The sequence below is a fragment of the Triturus cristatus genome, chromosome 5_2 (genome assembly GCF_964204655.1).
Source record: "Triturus cristatus chromosome 5_2, aTriCri1.1, whole genome shotgun sequence".
Lineage (NCBI taxonomy): Eukaryota > Metazoa > Chordata > Amphibia > Caudata > Salamandridae > Triturus > Triturus cristatus.
Genome location: NC_140588.1, coordinates 62,999,486 through 63,020,742, shown reverse-complemented (window position 1 = coordinate 63,020,742; position 21,257 = coordinate 62,999,486). Strand labels below are relative to the sequence as shown.

Sequence of the window (21,257 nt, the reverse complement as noted above, 5' to 3'; positions counted from 1 at the left end):
ACCTACTCTCAGTGCTTAATTTGATTACAGGTGGGGCCTACCAGCACTCTTTTGTTTTGGAGAACGCTTTATTTAACCATCACATTTTGACCCAAAACAAAAGAGAATTAACAGCGACAAAGAGCAAAAGCGAGGACAAAAAAGAACCTACAAGAATGAGATAAAGGGGCAGAGAGAGTATGTTGGTGGATGAAAGAGACATGAGGTGAAATCAAGATTGGACAGCCTTGGTATTCGCCAACCCTGGCATTTGGCAGCAGCGCTGGAGGGCTTCTAAGAAAAATGTGCACCCTGGCACTTTTCTCACAAATGTAAATTTTTGTTGGTATTTTAAGTGGCATCCATGTACTGAGAAGAATAAGAGATGGTATTATGAACAAGTTCATTTCAATAGTCTTTTCAAGTCCAGGGCAAGTAATAGTGCTCACTGTAACTGTCATCAACTGATACAGGGGGAGATTTCAAGAGGCTAGAATAGTTATGTGCACGCTCTCTAGCACATTTAAGAAATGATATTCAAGATTTCAAAAGTTATATATTAATTTACTTCTCCCACATCATGCGAAAGTGATATGGGCATTTAGACATAGCTATTCCTCAAAGTAAGAAATTAAAATCTGGGAGGAGGAGCCTAGCGCGCATCCAAGATGGTCGCGTGAGCACAGGGCTCCCCGGACCCTTGCTGCTCCTCGGAATATATCCTGAGAATATCCTGATGTGGTTTATGGAATCTGGCAGATGAAGACCGGCTGAGCACGTATCTCTTTTCAGAACTCGAATCAGACCTGGGAATCCTGAGTTGTCGTTGTTCGAACTTTTGGGACCCACCCGACGGAGGTGCCCGGGGCGAAGGTGAACCGTGGAGCCGTGTCGTAATTGAACAACAGCGGCTGCAGTGTGGTGCCAGTGGCCGCTCTACCACTTTCGGTTTCACTTTCGGACTTCAGGGGGCTGGCCTGCGAATGCACTTGATGTGGCGGGGTGTTTCCTTGGCCTCTGCGCGAGGCCTTGTCTCCACCTGCCACTAGTGTGCCCATTGCCTTGGGTCCCCCCGCACCGCTATATTGTGGTCTCTGGTGAGGCGCTGGTCTGCGGTGCCGGTGCCCCTGCGATTCTTGATCGGCGGTCCCCTTTGGTGTCCGTGACCACATGGGGGGCAAGGGGGGCCCCGAGGGGCGCAAGACTAAGGCCTCCCTCCGCGGGGGACCGGTCCAGGCCAACAACATGGACCGCTACACTCAGGGCAGAGGGTCCCCCGGAGCGACCGCCCCCCCCCCCCCGGATGCCATCGGTGGTGGCACGACCGTCTCTCCGGAGCTTTCCCTGCAGGACATCATGGGCGCCATTGATGGCATCAGGGAAACCATCGCCACGCAATACGAGGCCCTGGCCCGTAAAATCGACACGGTGGCAATCGATGTCATCCCTAATTCGGGCAGATCTCTCCACAACTAACGAGAGGGTTCAGGCTCTCGATGTGCGGACCTCCACCCTTGGTACGGATGTGTCGGACCTGCAGGCCGCGCTTGGTGACATTAAGGCGGTCAACGATCGGATGGCCCGGCGGCTGGAGGACTTCGAGGGACGGGCCCGACGCAACAACATCCGTGTCATAGGCGTACCGGAGTCCTCCGACAGCCGCCCGGTTGACCTCCTGGTCGAGGACCTCATCCTCCAACAGTTGGCCCCTGCAGGCCTAAGTAAGTTCTTTGCTGTGGAGCGGGCCCATCGAGTTCCGGGCGGTCGGCCACGGCCGGGGGCCCCCCCGAGGCCTATCGTGGCCAAACTGTTCCACTATAGAGACCGAGATGCGATTCTGCAGGCCTCACGGGTCCACGGCCCGGTTCGTCATGAGAACTCATCCATTAACTTTTATCCGGACTTTACCCAACTTGTCCAGAAACAGCGGATGGGATTCCAGGGGGTGAAGCGTCGTCTCCGTGAACTGGGCCTAAAGTACTCTATGCTCTACCCTGCAAAACTCCGAGTGGAACATGAGGATCGGACTGCCTTTTTTGACTCTCCTGTGGCCGTGAGTGACTGGCTGGACTCGCTGCCGGACAGAGGTGACCGTCCCGGGCCCTCTGCAGGCGCCGAAGGTGACGGGTCCCTTTTGGAGTGACTTTTGGTCCTTGATCTTGCCATTTTGCATTGTTCAGCTGGGTTTTACTTCTTTTGTTCATTTTGTCTCACTAGGACCTGTGTGGGGGGCGGGCGGGGACGGGTCCCTTTCCTCCTCCGGGGTCTTTTCGTAGAATGGGGTTAGTAGGGCGACAGGCACACTGCAAGTTGGGGGGGTTTTCTGGCTCGCAGGGGTGCAGGGTGGGGGGAGTTGGATTTGGGGGGGGGTTGGGGGGAGGGAGGGGTTGTTTTGCTGTGTGTTTTTTGTTTGCAGAGCGAGGTATTGATTTTTATCCAGATTCGGGAACTGTGCTACTGACTGGGGGGCCTTTGATCTATTGGAGGGGATGGGGGGGGACGGGTTGAGACTGATGTCATGGAACGTCAATGGGTTGGGGGATCGTATCAAACGGGGGGTAGTACTGCAGTATTTGCGTCGTCTAGACTCCTGATGTGGTGTTTGTCCAGGAGACGCATCTGGTTGGCAATGTTTGTCATGCAATGAACAGGGGGGGATACCGCCTCGTGGCCCATTCTGGTTTCACAACTGGTTCCAGGGGGGCGGGCATTCTCCTGCGATCCTCACTTCCGTTGGATATCACTAGGGTAGTCTCGGATGACAGAGGGCGCTATGTGTGTCTGACTGGGAGGTGGGAGGGGCGGCCCCTTTCCCTGGTCTCAGTTTACGTCCCCCCGGGCCTCCAGAACTCCACCTTCGCGGACTTGGGTCGAATGCTGCTTGAACTTCCGGAAGGTCTTTTGCTTATGGGCGGGGACTTTAATTCGGTGGTTTCGGGTGACCTGGATCGTCACCCACCCAGGGCCCTCCCCGCTGCCCAGGCATGGCTTGGTGGCCTGCTGGAGACCTTCGGCCTGGTGGATAGTTGGAGATTAATGCATCCGACCCAATGTCAGTACACCTTTCACTCTGGGGCGCATGGGAGTCTTTCTAGGTTAGACTATTTCCTTATGCCCGCGGCGCAGACTGGTCGGATTAGAGAGGTTAGGCACCTGGCGCGGGGTATTTCCGATCATTCCCCGCTGTGGCTGCTCTTTGACACCGAGTCGCGGTCTGCAGGGCGGATTGCTCCCATTAACCCGTGGTACCTGCGAGACCCTATGACTCGCGACAGCCTGGTTAAGGCTATGGACCAATACTTCCTTGAAAACGAGGGGTCGGTGTCGTCCGCAATGTCCCTGTGGGAAGCCTTTAAAACCGTAATCCGCGGACACGCCCTCTCCCAGATAGTGGTGGCTAAGAAGCTCAAGAGTGAGGCAGTGGTGAAGTTGGAGACTGACATTTCGGGGCTGGAGTCGGCCTTGGAGACGGGTGTCACTCCGGACGGGCTCCATGCCCTCAGCCTGAAACAGTTTGAATACAGGTCTCTTGTCACTGACGCTGCCAAAACGATGTATAGGGAGCAGCAGGGTCGATTGTATGATGCCGGGGACAAGGCGGGAAAGTTGATTGCGTGGCTGGATAAGAAGGAGAGAGTGAATCGTGTGGTCCCGGTGCTGTGTGTCTCGGATGGAGTGTGTGTGACTGAGCCTGGTGAGATTGTGGAATGTTTCGCTGACCACCTCCGGGCCGTGTACTCCCCGGTGACTGATAGGGATGAAGAAGACTCTTGCCTTCTGCTGAGGGATATTGCTTTGCCCGGCCTGTCCGTCGAAGACCGTGAGCAGCTGGACGCCCCCTTGTCTGTAGATGAAATTGCAACTGCGATTCGGTCCCTTCGTTCGGGCAAGGCGATGGGTCCCAACGGGCTGCCCATTGAATTATATAAGTTGCGCCCGGATAAACTCGCGCCCTTCCTCCGTCGTATGTTTCAGGAGTCCCTTGAGGCAGGCTCCCTTCCCGACGACCAGCGTCTGGCTACGATAGTCGTGATCCCCAAGGACGGTAAGCCACGAGATCGCTGTGCCTCCTACAGGCCTATTTCACTGCTAAATGCAGAGCCTAAAATCCTGGCTAAAGTCCTTGCCAATCGTTTGTTGAGCGTCATCTGCGATTTGATTCATCCTGATCAATGCGGCTTCATCCCTCACCGTAACACCGCTCTTAACTTGCGGCGTCTTCACGGCGCCCTCGCCAGGGCGGAGTACCTCTCCGAACCAGCCGTGCTGGTTTCTTTAGACGCCACGATGGCCTTTGACACCATCGAGTGGCCATTCCTCTGGGCTGTCTTGACCAAATTCGGCTTTGGGGAGGGATTTCTTGGCTGGGTGAAGCTTCTTTACACGGGACCCATGGCTCAGGTGGTAGTTAATGGGCGGGTCTCTCGGCCCTTCGCTCTCGGTAGGGGTACGAGGCAGGGGTGCCCGTTGTCCCCTCTGCTCTTTGCTCTTGCCTTGGAGCCGCTCGCCGCTTGGCTCCGCTGGGAGCCCTTGATCAGAGGGATCCGGTGGGCCCCGGGCTTCGAGGATCGGGTCTCGTTGTATGCGGACGATATTCTCCTGTATCTCACCTCGCCGCGGCAGTCGCTTAATGTTCTCTTTGATGTTCTGACTTCCTTTGGGAGAAATTCGGGTCTAACGATCAACTGGTCTAAATCCTGTGTCTATCCTATCTCCGGTGACCCTCCTCTCTTGCCGCCTCGGCTTCCGATCCAATTATCTCTGTCCGGCTTTAAATACTTGGGAATATACGTCTCGATGGACCCGGTGGCTCGCTATGAGCAGAATCTCCTGCTTCCACTTCGGCGTCTGAGGGAGGACACGGCTCGGTGGTGTAAGCTGCCCTTGTCCCCGCTGGGTCGGGCAGCACTGTTTAAAATGATGTCCCTTCCCAGATTTCTCTATGCACTTCAGAACTCCTTCGATGTTATTCCTGTGTCCTACTTTCGGGAGGTGGAGAGCCTGCAGAGAAGACTGGTGTGGGACGGACGGGCGCGTATCGCTCTGGCAAAGCTTACTCTCCCCTGGTACGACGGGGGCATCGCGCTTCCCGACATTCGCAGGTATTATTGGGCCTCACAGCTATCGGCCATTAACCATGCCACGTATGCGCCTGGCTTGAATCCGGCGTATGAGATGGATAAATTCCTGCTTCCCGGCGGAAACTATAACAGGGCACTTTACTCCAGCTCGGCTGGACGGACCCTTACGGGCCCTACTAAGATTGCGGTACGGATCTGGAAGGCGGCCAATGTAGCCTTGGGCTGGAGTGAGCGATTAACATGTGCCACTCCTCTGTTTGCCTCCGACCGCCTGGGAAGCCTCTGGACAACGAAGGGGTTTGAACGTTGGGACACGATTGGTATTAGTAGAGTGGGAGACTTATGGATTAAGGGTGCGGTTAAAACATTCGCGGCGCTCCAGAGCGAATACGAACTTACGGAAAGGGAATTCTTCCGCTACGCCCAGATTCGGCATGCCCTGCTCTCTGTTTTTGGGGAGGGGACCAAGATCCCGGCTTCTTCGCCCCTCGAGGACCGCATACTCGATGGTCATGTCCCCGACAGTACTATCTCATTAATTTATAAAAAACTTATCAATAATCGGGCTGACCTCTTGGTGCGCCTCCGGGAGGCGTGGACGGGGGATGGGGTTGAACTGGACGACGAGGACTGGCAGTCCGCACTGTCGTCCCCCAAGGAAGTGGCCATTCCAGCCCGTCTCCGCCTGGTCCAACTCAAGATTCTCCACCGGGTGTATGTGACGGGTCCCCGTTTGGTCTCGATGGGATTTTCTGAAGACGGGCTCTGTAAGCGGGGATGTGGACTCAGAGCCACCTTTCTCCATATCCTTTGGGAGTGTCGCGAGGTGGCGGAATACTGGCGCCGGGTTCACGTGGTCATGGGACAAGTCACCGGGGTTGTGCTGCTGCCGGAGGTGCGTCGCTGTGTCCTGAATGTGTGGGAGCCCAATGATTATAACGCGGCTCAGACTCGGTGGGCGGCCCTGGGGAACATGATTGCCAAGAGAGATATAGCGCAGCTTTGGGGTTCCCAGCGGCCTCCCACCGTGTCCGTATGGAAGGAGAACATGGACTGGTGCATGTTCAGGGAGAAGACTGTGTATGTGGCTCGTGGTAAACCGGGGGCATGGGGTAGAATCTGGGGGCAATGGAACGCGTATCGTGGGGGTATCTGTATTCCCCCCCTAGTGGACACCGATATTGCTTTGTCCCCCTGACCCTTGATGGTTCCTTGCGACTTTTGGAATAACCGAATATAGACGTTCCTCTCCCGTGATCCCCCCCCGACCTATCAGTACTCCTTTCTCTAGATAGCTATTTGAAGGTCTGAAGTAGAGTCCCCTGGATGTAGCCTGACCCACATCTTTTGCCCTTACGCCTCGCCTTTTGTTTTTATTTGTTATTTATGTTAAACCTATGTATCCTGCTTCCCTAGGACTATCCGGAGCCATGTACGGGGCTGGGCCCCGGGAGTCGACTACTGCCTTAACATCTGTATGATCCTGTCTGAATCTAGCGGCCGGCCCTGGTGGTTGTAGGCCCATGCTTGTAATTGACTTATTGTTCAATAAAATTTTCAAAAAAAAAAAAAAAAAGAAATTAAAATCTGTAAAGTCACGGCATTCATAAAAATGACTGGTATTTTATTATTAGGCCCGATTTGAACACTCGGGCAGTACCTTTCGACAGTGTGAACGTCCATGGACTACTGAAAAACTTTGAGCTTGTTCTTGTGGTCAGAGACAATGCTTCAGCTAATGGAGGTTACTATCTACAAATATAAACAATTCCGTTTCCAATCTTTCATGAATTTGTTAGCATCCACATGACTGATGTGCACAAGTCTTTAAAATAATTTTTAATCATATAATATTGGCCAAAAGTTAATACCAGGATCAGACAATATTAGTCAAGAGTTAAGCCCAGGATTGCAACTCAAAGGGTAATGTTACTTACTCAGTAAGGATCAGTTCTTGGTAGGTACAGCTGTAGATTCGCATGCTTTGCATACTCTTGCCATGTAGTGTTGCATTCGGATGTTTGGAAGTCGTTTTTCTTCGAAGAAGTCTTTCCAGTCACGAGGTAGGTGACTCCTCCTTTCAGTGATAGTGCGCATGGGCATCCACTCCAATGTTTGATTGTTTTCCCGCAGAGGGTGAGAATGGAGTTAGTAAGTAAAGAATAGGGATGTTCATGCGTATGTATATAGAGTAAGAGAGAGAGAACTGCTACAGATACAGGTACCTGGGGAGGCAGGTGGGCGCATGTAAATCTATAGCTCTACATGCCAAGAACAGATTCTTACTGGGTAAGTAGCATTTTCAGTTCGAGGCATGTGAGCTGTAGATCACATGCGTTGCATATATTATACAGCAGTGTTCTCCCAAAGTGGTGGCTAACCTGTAGCTTTTGGAGTTGTCTGAAAGAGTGTTATACACACTGCCTGGCCCACATTAGCTTGTTGTCTCGCTAACACATCTAAACAATAGTGCTTGGTGAATGTGTGTGGTGTAGACTATGTTGCAGCTCTACAAATGCCAACTATGGGGATGTTTCCTAAGAAAGCCATAGTAGGCCCTATTTGCCAAGTGGAATGCGCTCTAGGGGGTAGTGTTAAAGTTCTCTTTTCTTTTGCTTAACAAATTTGAATGCACTTAACAATCCATCTGGCAATACCTGACTTGGATACGGGATTGCCTTTGTGTGGTGGAGCAAAAGCAAAAAAAAGTTGTTTAGTTTTACGAAATGATCTTAATCTTTCAATGTAATATAAAAGGGCTCTTTGAACATCTAATGTGTATAGAGCTCGTTCTGCCACTGAATCAGGTTGAGAAAAGAATACAGGTAACTCAACTAACTGACTGATGTGAAGGGAATCAACTACCTTGGGGTAGAAACTTGGGGTTAGTCCGAAGGACCACTTTGTCTCTGTGAAGTTGGAAAAAAGGTTCTTCTATAGGTAGTGACTGTAGTTCACCCACTCTCCTCAGCGGAGTGATTGCGATGAGGAAAGCGATTTTCCAGGAGAGAAACTGTAGTTCACATTTATGCAGGTTTTCAAAAGGTGGACCCACTAATTGCTGTGTCTGTCTGCTGAGAAGTTCGGCAATCTGATCACTCCTGGGAGGTGTTCTGCTAGGAGATAGATTTTGTGGTGAATGGTCCACTTCCAAATGTCCTGAGCCAAGCGCGACAGTTGGAGAGTGTGTGTGCCCCTGTTTTTGTATACAATACATAGCTGTCATGTTGTAGGTACGGACTAGGACAGCTTTGCCAACCAAGTGAGTCTGAAATGCTTTGAGTGCTAGAAACACCACTAGCAGCTCTAGATGATTTATGTGGAGAGTTTTTTCAGTGGACTCAACAGTCCTTGCACTGTGTGATGTTGAAGATGAGCCCCCGAACCAGTGAGTGACGCGTCCGCTGTTAGCACCGTCTGTGGAACTGGGTCTATGAAGGGCCGTCCTTTTGATAAATTCTGTGGGTTCCACCACTGCAGAGAGCGAGGAGTACGGCTGCTTACCAACACTAGATCGGTTAAAAGACCCCGTGATTGGTTCCACTGACTTGCTAAGCATTCCTGGATGGGACGCATGTGAAGTCTGGCGTGGGGAACCATCATGATGCAAGAGGCCATCATTCTCAGCAGTTGCATATACACTCGAGCTGGTAGTGAGTGAGTGGGCTTAAACAGGAGAACTAGAGCCTGAATATTGAGAATTCTGGTTCAATTGGGGAAAGCTAAAGCCCTTAGAATATCTAAAGTGGCTCCTAGATAGTTTGGAGTGTTGGAAAGTTAAAGATGCGATTTCAACACATTGACTGTGAATCCCAGTTGGTGCAGTAAGTGCATTGTCTTGTGAGGGTGTTGGAGACACTTTGGATACGTACTGGCTTTGATGAACCGGTCGTCCAAGTAGGGGAAGACATGAATGTCTTGTCGTCTTAGGTGAGCAGCGACCACTACCAGACACATTGTAAAGACTCTCGGAGCTGTAGTAACTCCGAACGAGAGTACTTTGAACTGGTAATGATGGCCTGCTACCACGAATCTGAGAAATTTGCTATGAGCGGGATGTATTGGAATATGGAAGGAGGCGTCCTTTAAGTCTAGAGTCGCCCTGTTTTAGGAGTGGGAGCACTTGTTAAGGTGTAACCATGTGAAAATGGTCGGATTGTATGTAAAGATTTAATTCTCTGAGGTCCAAGATAGGCCTGAGAGAACCGTCCTTCTTGGGTATGAGAAAGTAAAATAATTATACGCCCGGCCCGTGGTATTGTGGTGGTACGGGCTCTATAGTTCCTTTTAAAAGGACCTCTTGTTTGAGGAGGTGTAAGTGGTTTTGGGACAGTTTGTGTGAACATGGAGGGATATTTGGAGGATTGTTGGTAAACTCCAGGCAATAACCAGAACAGATAATTTCCAGTCCCCATTTGTCTGTAGTTATTGACTGCCAGACAGCCAGGAATTGTGAAAGACGACTCCGACTGGTGTTACATTGGTGGGGCAGTATAGGCAAGTCCCTGTTTGGTGTTGGAGGGTTGGTGTGGGAGGGGAGGCGCGTGTGTTGGAACCTCTACCTCTACCCTTGCCATTGTTGCCTCTGTACTCACCTCTGAAGAAACCCTTAGAAGCGGAGGGCTGATTGTTGCCTTTGTAGGTTGTAGAGGCAGTGTTTGAGGAAGTGTTCTTGGACTCTCCACGATAGGCGTGCCGAAAGGAACAACGTCCTGAAGATGACTGAAGGGCTACCATAGATTTCACCACCTCTGTGTCCTTTTTCATCTATTCTATTAATGAGTCTATCAGGCCAAAGAGGTGCTGCTTGTAAAAGGGTGTGTTAAGGATAGAAGCTTGAACCTCTGGTTTAAAACCTGAGCTGCGCAACCAAGCATGCCTTCCTAATAGAACGCTGGTGTTGATGGCTCTGGCCGCAGTGTCAGCTGCATCTAAAGCGCATCTGATGGAACTGTTCAATATGAGCTGTCCCTCCCGCACTAGATCTTGAGCTTTGGCCTTGTGCTCTTCAGGCAGAAATTGGAGCAATTGTTCCATTTCATCCCAATGCGCTCTATCGTACCTGGCTAAAAGCGCTGGGGTATTGGAAATGCGCCAAAGGTTTGCAGCTTGGGAGGCTATTCTTTTCCCGAGGCAACTATCAACTTAAGACTCCTTGTCTCCGGGGGTGGAGCATCTCCTGACGTTTGGGAATTGGCCCTTTTTCCTGCATCAGAAATGACTAAAGAATCTAATGGTAACTGCCCCCTGATGTAAGCTGGATCTGGTGGTGCAGATTTATACTTTTTGTCTACCCTAGGGGTGAGGATATGTGCCTGCACAAGATCATTAAAAATGAGATCCACATGTCTGAGCATACCCTTGAGCATCGGAATTGTGTGCGAGGATTTTTGGGAACTAATAAGTGTTTCGAAAAGGAAATCGACTTCTAGGGATTCCTTATGTAACTGGAGCCTATGGTAATTAGCAGCTCTACTTAATAATTCTATATATCCTACACTGTTGTCTGGTGGAGAAGGCTTAGTAGGGTACAGATCAGGATCGTTACCTGCAGGAGAATTACTATTACAATCTGTCCAGGGGTCTGGAGGTATTGGATCATTGTCACCAGCCCCATACCAATCCCCATCATCCTGATCATCAGGTGTATATGGTGGTGGTTAGTCAGCAGGTCAAATTATCAATGGTTATGACTCAGTAGAAGGAGTTGATGGAGGAGGAGAAGGGTTAGTACCCATATTTTTCCTTTTTAAAAGAATGTGGTAAGCTTCTCCAGTCTCAGGTGTACATTTGAGTGCCACTTTGGTGGTAACATGTCCAGTTGTCGGATGAATGCAGATTTCTCGGTTTCGGATCCGGTTTTGATGGCGGAACATTGAAACGTTGGTCTTTTGATGGAATCGGCACATCCGTTTGTTTTGGCGCCGAAGGCTTAGGTGGCAGTGTTTTGGATGCCGAGGATTTCGAATCCGAAGTCTTTTTCAGCGGCGAAGGGGGTGGGGCTGAGCCGGACTTCGATGCCAAAGGTTTTGGTTCAGTGCCTGATTTTGAACAACTTATCTCTGAGCCGGAAGGCTTTGGGGTGTGTTTCGGTGCCGAGCCAGAAGGCCGGGCATCGGAAGGAATATGCTACTTACCAGTATGCATCTGTTCTTGGCATGTAGAGCTGCAGATCTACACACTTTTGCATAGATCGCCATCTGGTGTTGGGCCCGGATGTTTGCAGTTTGTTTTTCCTCTTGGAAAATCTTTGGAAGTCACGAGGTCGGTGACTCCTCCCTTGGTTCGTATTGCGCATGGGCTTCGGCTCCATCCTCAGATTGTTTTTCGCCAACAGGGAAAGATGGAGCGTAGTAATCACAGTGAAGAAACCCATGTATGTTGTATCTAAATAAGATAGACTGGAACAGATACAGGTAGCCGGGGAGGCGGGTGGGCGTGTGTAGATCTGCAGCTCTACATGCCAAGAACAGATGCATACTGGTAAGTAGCATATTCCGTTCGAGGCATATGAGCTGCAGATTACACACTTTTGCATAGACTATATAGCAGTTCCCAACCTTCGCGGCGACCACCGGTATCTGTTGCAGTGGTTTGAAATAATGTTTTTAGTACAGCCTGGCCCACACTAGCTTGTTGCTTGGTTTACACATCTACACAGTAATGTTTAGTGAAAGTGTGCGGTGTTGACCATGTAGCTGCCTTGCAGATATCATCTAATGGGATGTTCCCTAGAAAAGCCATAGAAGCCCCTATCTTTCTTGTAGAGTGGGCTTTAGGGGGAACAGATAGCGTGCGTTTTGCTTTGTGGTAGCAAATCTGTATGCATTTTACAATCCACCTAGCTATCCCTGATTTAGAGATGGGGTTGCCTTTATGAGGTGGAGAGAAAGAGACAAACAGTTGCTTTGTCTTTCTGAAAGGTTGTGTTCTCTGGATGTAGTAAAGTAAGGCCCTTTTAACATCCAGTGTGTGTAGAGCCCTTTCTGCAACGGTTTGAGGTTGCGAGAAAAAAAACGGTAATTCTACCGATTGGTTTAGATGAAAAGGTGAGATGACTTTGGGTAGGAATTTTGGGTTGGTACGGAGAACAACCTTGTTCGGGTGCATTTGGAGAAAAGGTTCTTGTATAGTAAGCGCTTGTATTTCGCTGACCCTTCTAAGGGAGGTGATGGCTACCAGGAAAGCTGTTTTCCATGTGAGGAATTGCAGTTCGCATTTATGCAAGGGTTCAAAAGGCGGTCCCATTAGCCTTGTGAGCACTACATTTAAGTTCCACACAGGTGAGGGTGGCACTCTGGGGGGAATTATGCATTTTAGGCCTTCTATAAAGGCTTTAATGGCAGGCACTTTGAAAAGAGATAGGTGCTGTCTGTTTTGTAAGTAAGCAGCAATTGCTGCAAGGTGTAGCTGAATAGATGTATATGCTAGGTTACATCTTTGTAGATGTAATAAGTAGCATATGATGTGCTGTATAGATGCGTCTAGAGGGTTGATTGTGTTATGGCAGTAAACAACAAATCCTTTCCACTTGGCAGCGTAGCAGGCTCTAGTGGTAGGGCGTCTAGCTTCTCTGATAACATTCATACAGTCGGGGGGAAGGTTAAGGTATCCGAATTCTATGATCTCAGGAGCCAGATCGCAAGGTTGAGCTGAGCTGGGTCCGGGTGTCTGATCTCTCCATGGTTCTGGGTTAGGAGGCATGGTGAGAGGTGTAATTTTTGTTGTGGCACTACTGAGAGTTCCAGTAGGGTGGTGTACAATGGTTGTCTGGTCCATGTTGGAGCTACTAGAATGAGTGTGAGGGAGTGCTGTTGTAGCTTTCGCACCATTAATGGAATTAGTGGGAGAGGTGGAAAGGCGTATGCAAATTTGCCTGACCAGTTCATCCATATCGCATTGCCTTTGGACAATGGGTGTGGGTATCTGGCGGCGAAGCTTGGGCATTTTTTGTTTTCGTGGGTGGCGAATAGGTCTATTTGTGGATGCCCCCACATTTGAAAGAACGGGTGAAGAACTTGCGGGTGAAGTTCCCACTCGTGGATCTGTTGCGTCTGTCTGCTGAGCAGATCTGCCATGGTGTTCTGGACTCCTGGGACATGTTGGGCTAGGACAAAGATTTTGTGTGGAATTGCCCATCTCCATATGCTCTGTGCTAGTTGAGAGAGCTGTGGGGAGTGTGTGCCGCCTTGTTTTTGGATGTAGTACATGGCGGTCATGTTGTCCGTGCGGATAAGGACTGCCTTGCCTAAAATCTGTGTGTGAAAGGATTTTAGGGCTAGAAAGAATGCCAGTAGCTCCAGATGATTGACGTGGAGTAACTTTTGTTGCGGCGTCCATGTGCCCTGCACTGAGGTGTAGAAGATGAGCTCCCCAGCCAGAGAGCGATGCGTCTGTTGTCAGGATTATTTGTGGAACCGGGTCCAGGAACGGTCGACCTCTGGAAAGATTTGTGGTGTTCCACCACTGCAGAGAGCGATGGGTGCGACCGTCTACCAACACCAGATCTGTCAGTTGCCCCTGGGCCTGGTTCCATTGGCGAGCTAAGCACTCTTGGAGTGGACGCATCTGGAGTCTTGCATGAGGTACTATAAAAATGCAAGAGGCCATCATCCCTATCAGTTGCATAAACACCCTTGCTGGGAGGGAGTGTTGAAGTATGAATTTTTGACGCAAAGTTTGAATGCTTGCGATCCTTGCCGGATTGAGGTAGGCAATGGCTTTTGAGGTGTCTATGGTGGCACCGAGGTATTGCTTTATGTGGGATGGTGTTAACTGGGACTTTTGGTGGTTCACCGTGAAGCCTAGTTGGTGCAGTAGCTGGATTGTAGTGGCGGTGTGGTGTACACATTGGTTGTAGGACTCGGCTTTTATGAGCCAGTCGTCCAGATACGGGAAGACGTGAATGTGCTGTCTTCTGAGGTGTGCCGCCACTACCGCTAGGCACTTGGTAAATACCCGTGGTGCTGTTGTGACCCCGAAGGGGAGCACCTTGAACTGGTAGTGTTGCCCGTCCACTACGAATCTGATGTACTTTCTGTGGGCATGGTGTAACGGAATGTGAAAATACGCGTCTTTCAAGTCAAGTGTGGTGAGAAAGTCGTTCTGGGAGAGGAGCGGAAGTACCTGCTGAATTGTTACCATGTGAAAATGGTCTGAATGTATGTACGTGTTTAGAGGCCGGAGAGGGTGGAGGAGGCGGGGAAGGCACTCTGAAAGGGGAGGTAGCACAGTCCTTCCTCTTTGGAGGTGGAGTTGGTCTGTCCAAAAGTCTCTTTTAGGAAGAAAGTGCCAAATGTCCAGTTTTTGGATCCTTGGTAAGTGTCTTTTGTAAAGGATCCGGTGTAAAAAGTTCTTGCGACACGGCTTCTTTGGCTTGTCTGGGCCGTGCTTTTTAGGGACCTCCGATTTTTTGTTCGGTGCCGATACAGGCCTCGGCGCGGGAGTGTCGGTGCCGAGGGCCTTATGATGTTTGGTTGGCACCGAGAGGCTAGGTTTCGACACCGAGGGCTTTGGTGTGGAGCTTGGTGTCGAGGTAGAGGCCGATTTTTTCTTCGGTGCCGAAGGGTGTTTTTCGGCACCGCTGGCAGGCTGGCTCGAGCCCGAGCCGCCGGAAGGCTTGCTTGGCTCCGTTACCGGGCCCGAAGGTGGGGTGTTCGAAGCAGTGTCTTTGGTCTTGCCTAGGCCCGAAGGTGAAGGCGTGACCGAAGCCTTTTTGGGTGTCGGCGCGGGTGTGGGAGGGGGTATTTTACTCACGACCCTCTGCGCCGGGGTGATGTCCTCCACATCCGAGTCGTCGGCTTCGGAAGCACTGACGAGGTCCTCTTTGGTGTGCTGGTGTCCCGGAGCTTCGACATCGTCCCCGAAGATGTCTACTGGAACGAAGGTCGAGGAGTGCGCCATTTTCCTTCTGGCCCTTCGATCTCGAATAGTCTTTTTAGACCTAAAAGACTTGCAGGCGGGACAGTCTCGAGCCTCGTGTTCCGGGGAGAGGCAAAGGTTGCACACCTCATGAAGATCGGTGTGGGGGAATTTGGACCCACATCGAGGGCACTTCTTGAATGGAGTTCTTACCATCAGCCGGGACCGGAGCCTGGAGAGGCCCGAAGGTCGCCGTCGATGATTGGAATCGAAAATGCGTTGAAGAAGAAGGTGATTGAGGAGATTAGTGTCTAAACAATACCGCGGAGAGCGAGGATTTGCTTTGATCGTCGAACTGGAATGTTCGGAGCCGGAGCACGAAGTATTACATCCGAGCCCGATGTCGGAAAAAAACAATCTGAGGATGGAGCCGAAGCCCATGCGCAATACGAACCAAGGGAGGAGTCACCGACCTCGTGACTTCCAAAGACTTTCCAAGAGGAAAAACAAACTGCAAACATCCTGGCCCAACACCAGATGGCGATCTATGCAAAAGTGTGTAATCTGCAGCTCATATGCCTCGAACACATCTTTTCGGTACCGACCGTGGCCCCCAGGCGGGGATTGGACCGGAGCCTTCTTTTTGGGCTAAGGTGGTCTTTGGGGCAAGGGAGGAGCCATTTTTGGAGACGGAGATAGACTCTTGTTCTTTCTCTGCCCCATGGCATTTTCAGTCTCTTGTTCCAATCTTCTCCAAAAAGGTCTGGGATGGAACTGGTGTGTTGGCTCTGCGTGTCGCAACTTCGGGTCGATGGTTGCGAAGCGTCTTCTTTGATCGGAAAGCCTTACACGCGTCGCAGAACTGTTCTTTGTGCTGTGGAGATAAGCACAAGTTGCACACTCCGTGTGAGTCGGTGTGCAGGAATTTTGCGAGGAACTAAGGGCAGAATTCTAATGGAGTCCATTTCATCTACTGCGAGGCAGACCTCAGCAGGTAGGCCTAACGGCCTTCCACAAGCCACCCGATCGTAAGAGGGATTTTTAGTAAATACGATACACGGAGAATGTAACACGCAATTGAAAACAATACCTTTGAGGGTGACTGCATTGAGCACCAAGGGAAACCCGAGGAACGGCGTCGAACCGGAGAGCAGCAATTCACGTCTGAACACGAAGGCAAAAAAAAACAATCTAACAATGGAGTCGATGCCCATGCACACTATCACCTAAAGGAGGTGTCACCTACCTGGTGACTGGAAAGACTTCTTCTAGATGAAAAACAACTTGCAAACATCCTGACCCAACACTAGATGGCAGGAGTATGCAAAGCATGTGATGTACAGCTCACATGCCTCCAACATATGTTTTAAAAGTAAGCACTTTAGCCAATACAACACAACTTACAAATGCAGGGTTGCAAAATTAAATTTACAAATCATTGTTACCATACACTAATCCAATCAGAATGCGTTGAGTTGTAAACTTAAAGCACAACTCTTCTCTTCCCTCAGACTACCTTCTTTAATCCCTCTTCTGCCTTAATTACCTCAGATAATAATTTGTCTCTCCTTCCTTCCTTCTCGTGTCCTCCTTTTCTCCTATTAGTCCCTTCCATATCCACCACACCTCTCTTACATTTCACCTGATCTTTCCAGAGGGCACCTACGTGGTAGTGGCGAGTGTCGCAATACATGTCATTGTGCCAAGACAGTCTCTTTAAAACATGCCTCCTTCTGATCACGTCTCTGGCGCATATATTTGCATGACATGAGATGGCACAGCAGACCTAATCCTGATGGTTCCAACTCTGCCTTTCCTCCTGTGATGCTGACAAAATTTATTTTGATTACATTTATCTAGATGGCAATTCCTGTCATTTACTGCTTACATATGCAGTGAATGCCACACAGAGATCAACTCCTCCTTCCTGCAGATTTACAATACCTGGGAACACGTTGCTTAAACAGGGTTTTTAAAAATTATCTCTTGCTGCAGCATTAATGAATATTATATGCTTCTACATAACACCAGTAATTTCAATATGGAGTGGCTTGCTGATAGCAGAGGAGCTCAAGTCCGCATGCAATGACTGCTCTAAAGGCATTGGGGAACCAAGCCATGCACAGACACTAATACCAGCGGCATCTTCTTTCAGCTACCATGAATCAGTCGATCCCCAATACCTCCTTTTCTTCTGGCTTTGGCAGACCTCCTAACCTGGCATGCTAAACTCCCTCCATCCTCTAGTGTTCTCTGTTACTTGAAAAGATTGTGGTATTGTTATTATTGTGTAAGTACAATGTTGGGGGGAAGCTTGATGTAATAGAACGGTGGGGTGGTATTATTCTGGGGGTAAACGGTTGGGAGCAGGAGTTGCTAGAGGGAAGATGGTCAGGGCGATTGTTTATCCCGTGCTGTAACGGAGTTGAGAATAAAGGATCTATGAACTGTAAGTTGACTGTCATCTTTAAAGTACTGTGCATAAAATGTCTTTTCTGTGGCAGACTAGTGAAATCTGAAAGGAAACTAGTGCAATGTCTTCTGTGCGTCCTATGGCAGCACAGGACTGTGCAGATACTGGCTTATGCCAGGGCTCAAAAATTTATTTCGAGCTGCAGTGTTTTTCCTTGCATTCTTTCATACGATTGGAACCATGAAAACTAACTTTGCAAAGGCAAAACTGAATTGCCTTACAAGGTATTACAGGCCGTGTAGAAGCAGTCTCAAAGAAGTGAAGAAAGGCTGGTCAACTAACAATGGGTATCTAAACAACGGGGGTAAATGGGGAATTCCTTTATCTTCAATTTACAAACTAAGTTTGAGACCCTATTAACGGGAAGAGGGGGTTTGGGTTATTCATGGGGTAGACAGGCTACTCGGCACCTACCATGATGGTTGAGATAGTTTGCCACTAGCGTCCTGGGGTTCATCCTACAATGGCTCTGCAAATCAAGCCCAGCAGACCATTTCAGCACTTGACTCTAGGGATGGCAAGGGGGAGCAGACAAATGCTTCCCAGAGAGGTAGGGTGGAGCAGTAGGGGTGCAGAATTCAAAACTCAAACAACCATCAGCTCCAATAAATGCCTTGTTCACCACATTACTTATTTTAGTAAAAAAGAATGGATTCTATTACTACAGTAAAGCGTGGTTCGCCAATGTAATGAGACTCAGTTGCAAGTACCTAGTTAGCTACTCAGGCACTATAGCGTCCTCTCCCCATTCTAGGACGGGTAATGATTATTTATCTTCTACTCTAATGTAGTCATTGGTGCAGATCAGACACAGGTGCAGTTGACCAGGTCCCTACTTACATGGTTCGCAGTTTAAGTTAATAGCTCATACCCAAATTAAAGGGAAAGTGTAGGCAACATTCACTGCTTCTGCGGCAGAACACTGCATGTCCATAATTCAGTCTTTTGAGCGAGGCCCTGTTACAAACCTATGCTTGTACTGGTCTATCAGCATTAAAGGGTGATCCACTGGCTGGCACTCTCAGGTATATCTACTCCGACATGGGACAGCAGCCATGGCAGGGAAGCAGCAATCTTGCCTGTTTAGGGCACACCCCTCATGACAGATGCAACAATAAGTTGAGATCAGACAGATGATCGTTAAGGAAAATTGCAGATCCAGGGCCAGGTTTACACATGGAGAGGAGGGTGCTTCATTAGGAAATTGCAGGCTCCCTGACTGGTTACTGCTTTGGCAGCAATGGCAGATCCTCCTCAGGATTTGGTTAGAGGAGTTTGCATACGCAGCAGCAAGCCTTCAATGTGGCTGGTGTGCTGGGCATCACAGGATAACTTCTTGGCTCGATTTCTGCACAAGGTCCAAAGTGGGGCCAGTGACAGGAGACCCCTCACTACATGGGTCAGCTCCAAGGGCAGTCAGCAAGTTCTGGAACACAACTGGCTTCTACTCCTACAGGTTTTCCTTCTGCTGGGCCAGGAGCTTTACTTCCCTCTCGGAGCATGCATGCTTCTAGGTGTTAGACTATAAGCTTCTGCAGTAAGCTATACAGATTTCAAGGGATGTTTCCTCACTTCTGGGGCACTGGCTGTCATGCAGTCATGAGCCCTAGTTACACAGAAGCTCTTCAAGTATAACAAGGAGCTCTCCCTTTCCTTGCTTGGTCAAGAAGAACTTGGACCTGGAACGAAGTTGGGTATTGTTATTATTTTATACTCCACATTCAAACAAGGTATGCAGATCCACTGTTTAAGGTTTCAGAACTGGTTTGGGTTGGTTCTTTTTCACATGTCATTTTCTGGCTAGTCCTCAGACACAGCCTTTGCGCGAGGTGGTGGCTCTCACAGAAGTTAGCAACGTGGTGGGCTCAAAACAGGACTATGCGAAAAAGGCACAATAAGTGTGAGATCTCTGCACTTGGCTGCCAATAACCTTCCTGAAACAGTAATCCATGACAGACAATAGGGCAAGCCCTGCTTAGACACTTCCTCACATTGAACAACAAAAACTGCAGTCCCACCCCTCTTCCCTATCATATAGAAAATGACAGTGCTCATGAAGAACTTAAGCAAACCCCCCATCTAAAAGATCCTATTTGTCTCCTTCCTCTATCACTTCAGCATCTGCCTCTCCACTTTCCAGCCACATGAATGCAGGCAACACCTGCCTGGGGAAGTTGTCCTCATCTTATATCGGGCTAACCCAGGCGCCTTCAAAACAGATTCCATAGGCCCCCGTACTTAAACTCATATCACATACGGAGTCCTACAAACATATATGTGTACCAAACGCACTACACATATGTGCACTCAACACAGAACGCTGTCACTGTATGGCCTTTGAGCGTAACAACACAGAATAAGTGAAATATTAAAGAGATCTGTTGGCTCACCATATATTCACATCTCTGTCAGAAAGACTAAGATATGGCTCAAATTCAGGGCTGGATTGTCTAAAACATAATTAAATTTGCTGAAATCTAACTGCACTCAAATATCCACGAACAATCATTGTAAGGTGCAATTTAATTAACATTTACTTATGAAAAACTTCTTACCTGATTACCTCCCATTCCATGACAGTTGAAGATTCCAACCTTTTCATTTTCTTTTCGTGCCATGTTATCTAGACATTGATTTGTCTCCACATTTCTTATCTAGATGAAGATAAAGACATTTTAAAATCAATATTTGAATGGCCTTTCCACAAAACCACCAACTCCCTAATAAACTTGTAAACCAATGTTCTCAATTATACCATAGTTGGTAACAAACACATAAGTAATCACAAGACACTTATGACTGTGGGAAAGGTATGCTTGGGACAATGCAGATTTTGGATTTTTACAAAATTCCTGTAAGTAGTTTCCCACCATTGAAACACATGTGATATGTTCTTGTGAAAGGTAAACAAAGTGCCTTTGAAAGCCGAGAAAGGAGAGGGAACTGTCCCATGGTTCTTGGGGCTTTAGGAAAAGGCCTTCTCAACTATTATGGAAGTGGCATGTCATACTTTATCTCTGGATAGATGTTCTCCAAATGGTACAGTTCACAATGCATTTAAAATTCAGTTGCTTTGCATTTCCATGCATCCATTCTATCAGAATGTTACCTTTTTCCTAAAAAATGCCCTGAAGTCCAATTAGCAGTGGTGTCAGCATCCAGAGTCCTCTTTATGTTTCCTGAACACTCCAAAACACAGACTCCCAACAATGGCCCTGGTAATGCCAGAGTGAGGGTTGTGAATGGGTGCAGGTATCTACCTAAAGGTAGGAGAGGTGCATCCATCTCTGTCCCACGGTCTGTCATCTTTCCCAATCAATTCAAAATAATAAAATACCTATCTGCCCTTACAAAAGTAAACCCACAGAGCCGAAGTAACGTAGCAGGCTGTTTTGAGATGCAGAGGAGGAAAAGGCTTTCCTTTTTATATTCAACCCTCACTCACTCTAGTAGTGACTTCTTCAACTGGTTCATCCTGGCTGCTAAAAGCCAGGATGGTCTCGACCACATTCCAGGGAACTTTGTATATTCCGAATTATACCCCCTGTCTGATAAGATTGTGTTTTAACTAGGGCATGGGCTTTCTTTTTCTTTGGTGGCGGTTCTCCCCCTACACCCACCACCCCCAGCTTAGATTGTTTAGCTTTTCGACCCCTAGTAGTAACAGGAGAGGCTATATAAGAATTATCTGGACTAACTGGGGTGGGATCATTGCCCTGTCTGCCCAGCTTCGTTGGAATCCATATCCCATTTTCTGTTGGCTTGCCCGGCTTATAAATCCCCCAGGCTTAAATGGCTCAAACCAATTTGTACGAACATGGGTACTAGATCGGCCATGGTGGCATTAAGGATTTTGCGGACAT

General features: G+C 48.9%; 1 protein-coding gene across 1 annotated transcript in view; it reads right to left on the bottom strand.

Annotated features, from left to right (window-relative positions):
• Nucleotides 1-21,257, bottom strand: part of GALNT1 (polypeptide N-acetylgalactosaminyltransferase 1) — a 525,156-nt gene that overhangs the window by 44,785 nt on the left and 459,114 nt on the right. Inside the window, exon 10 of the mRNA XM_085606855.1 lies at nucleotides 19,950-20,048. Within this exon, the coding sequence (XP_085462981.1) occupies nucleotides 19,950-20,048 (99 nt within the window). The remainder of the gene's footprint in view (nucleotides 1-19,949; nucleotides 20,049-21,257) is intronic.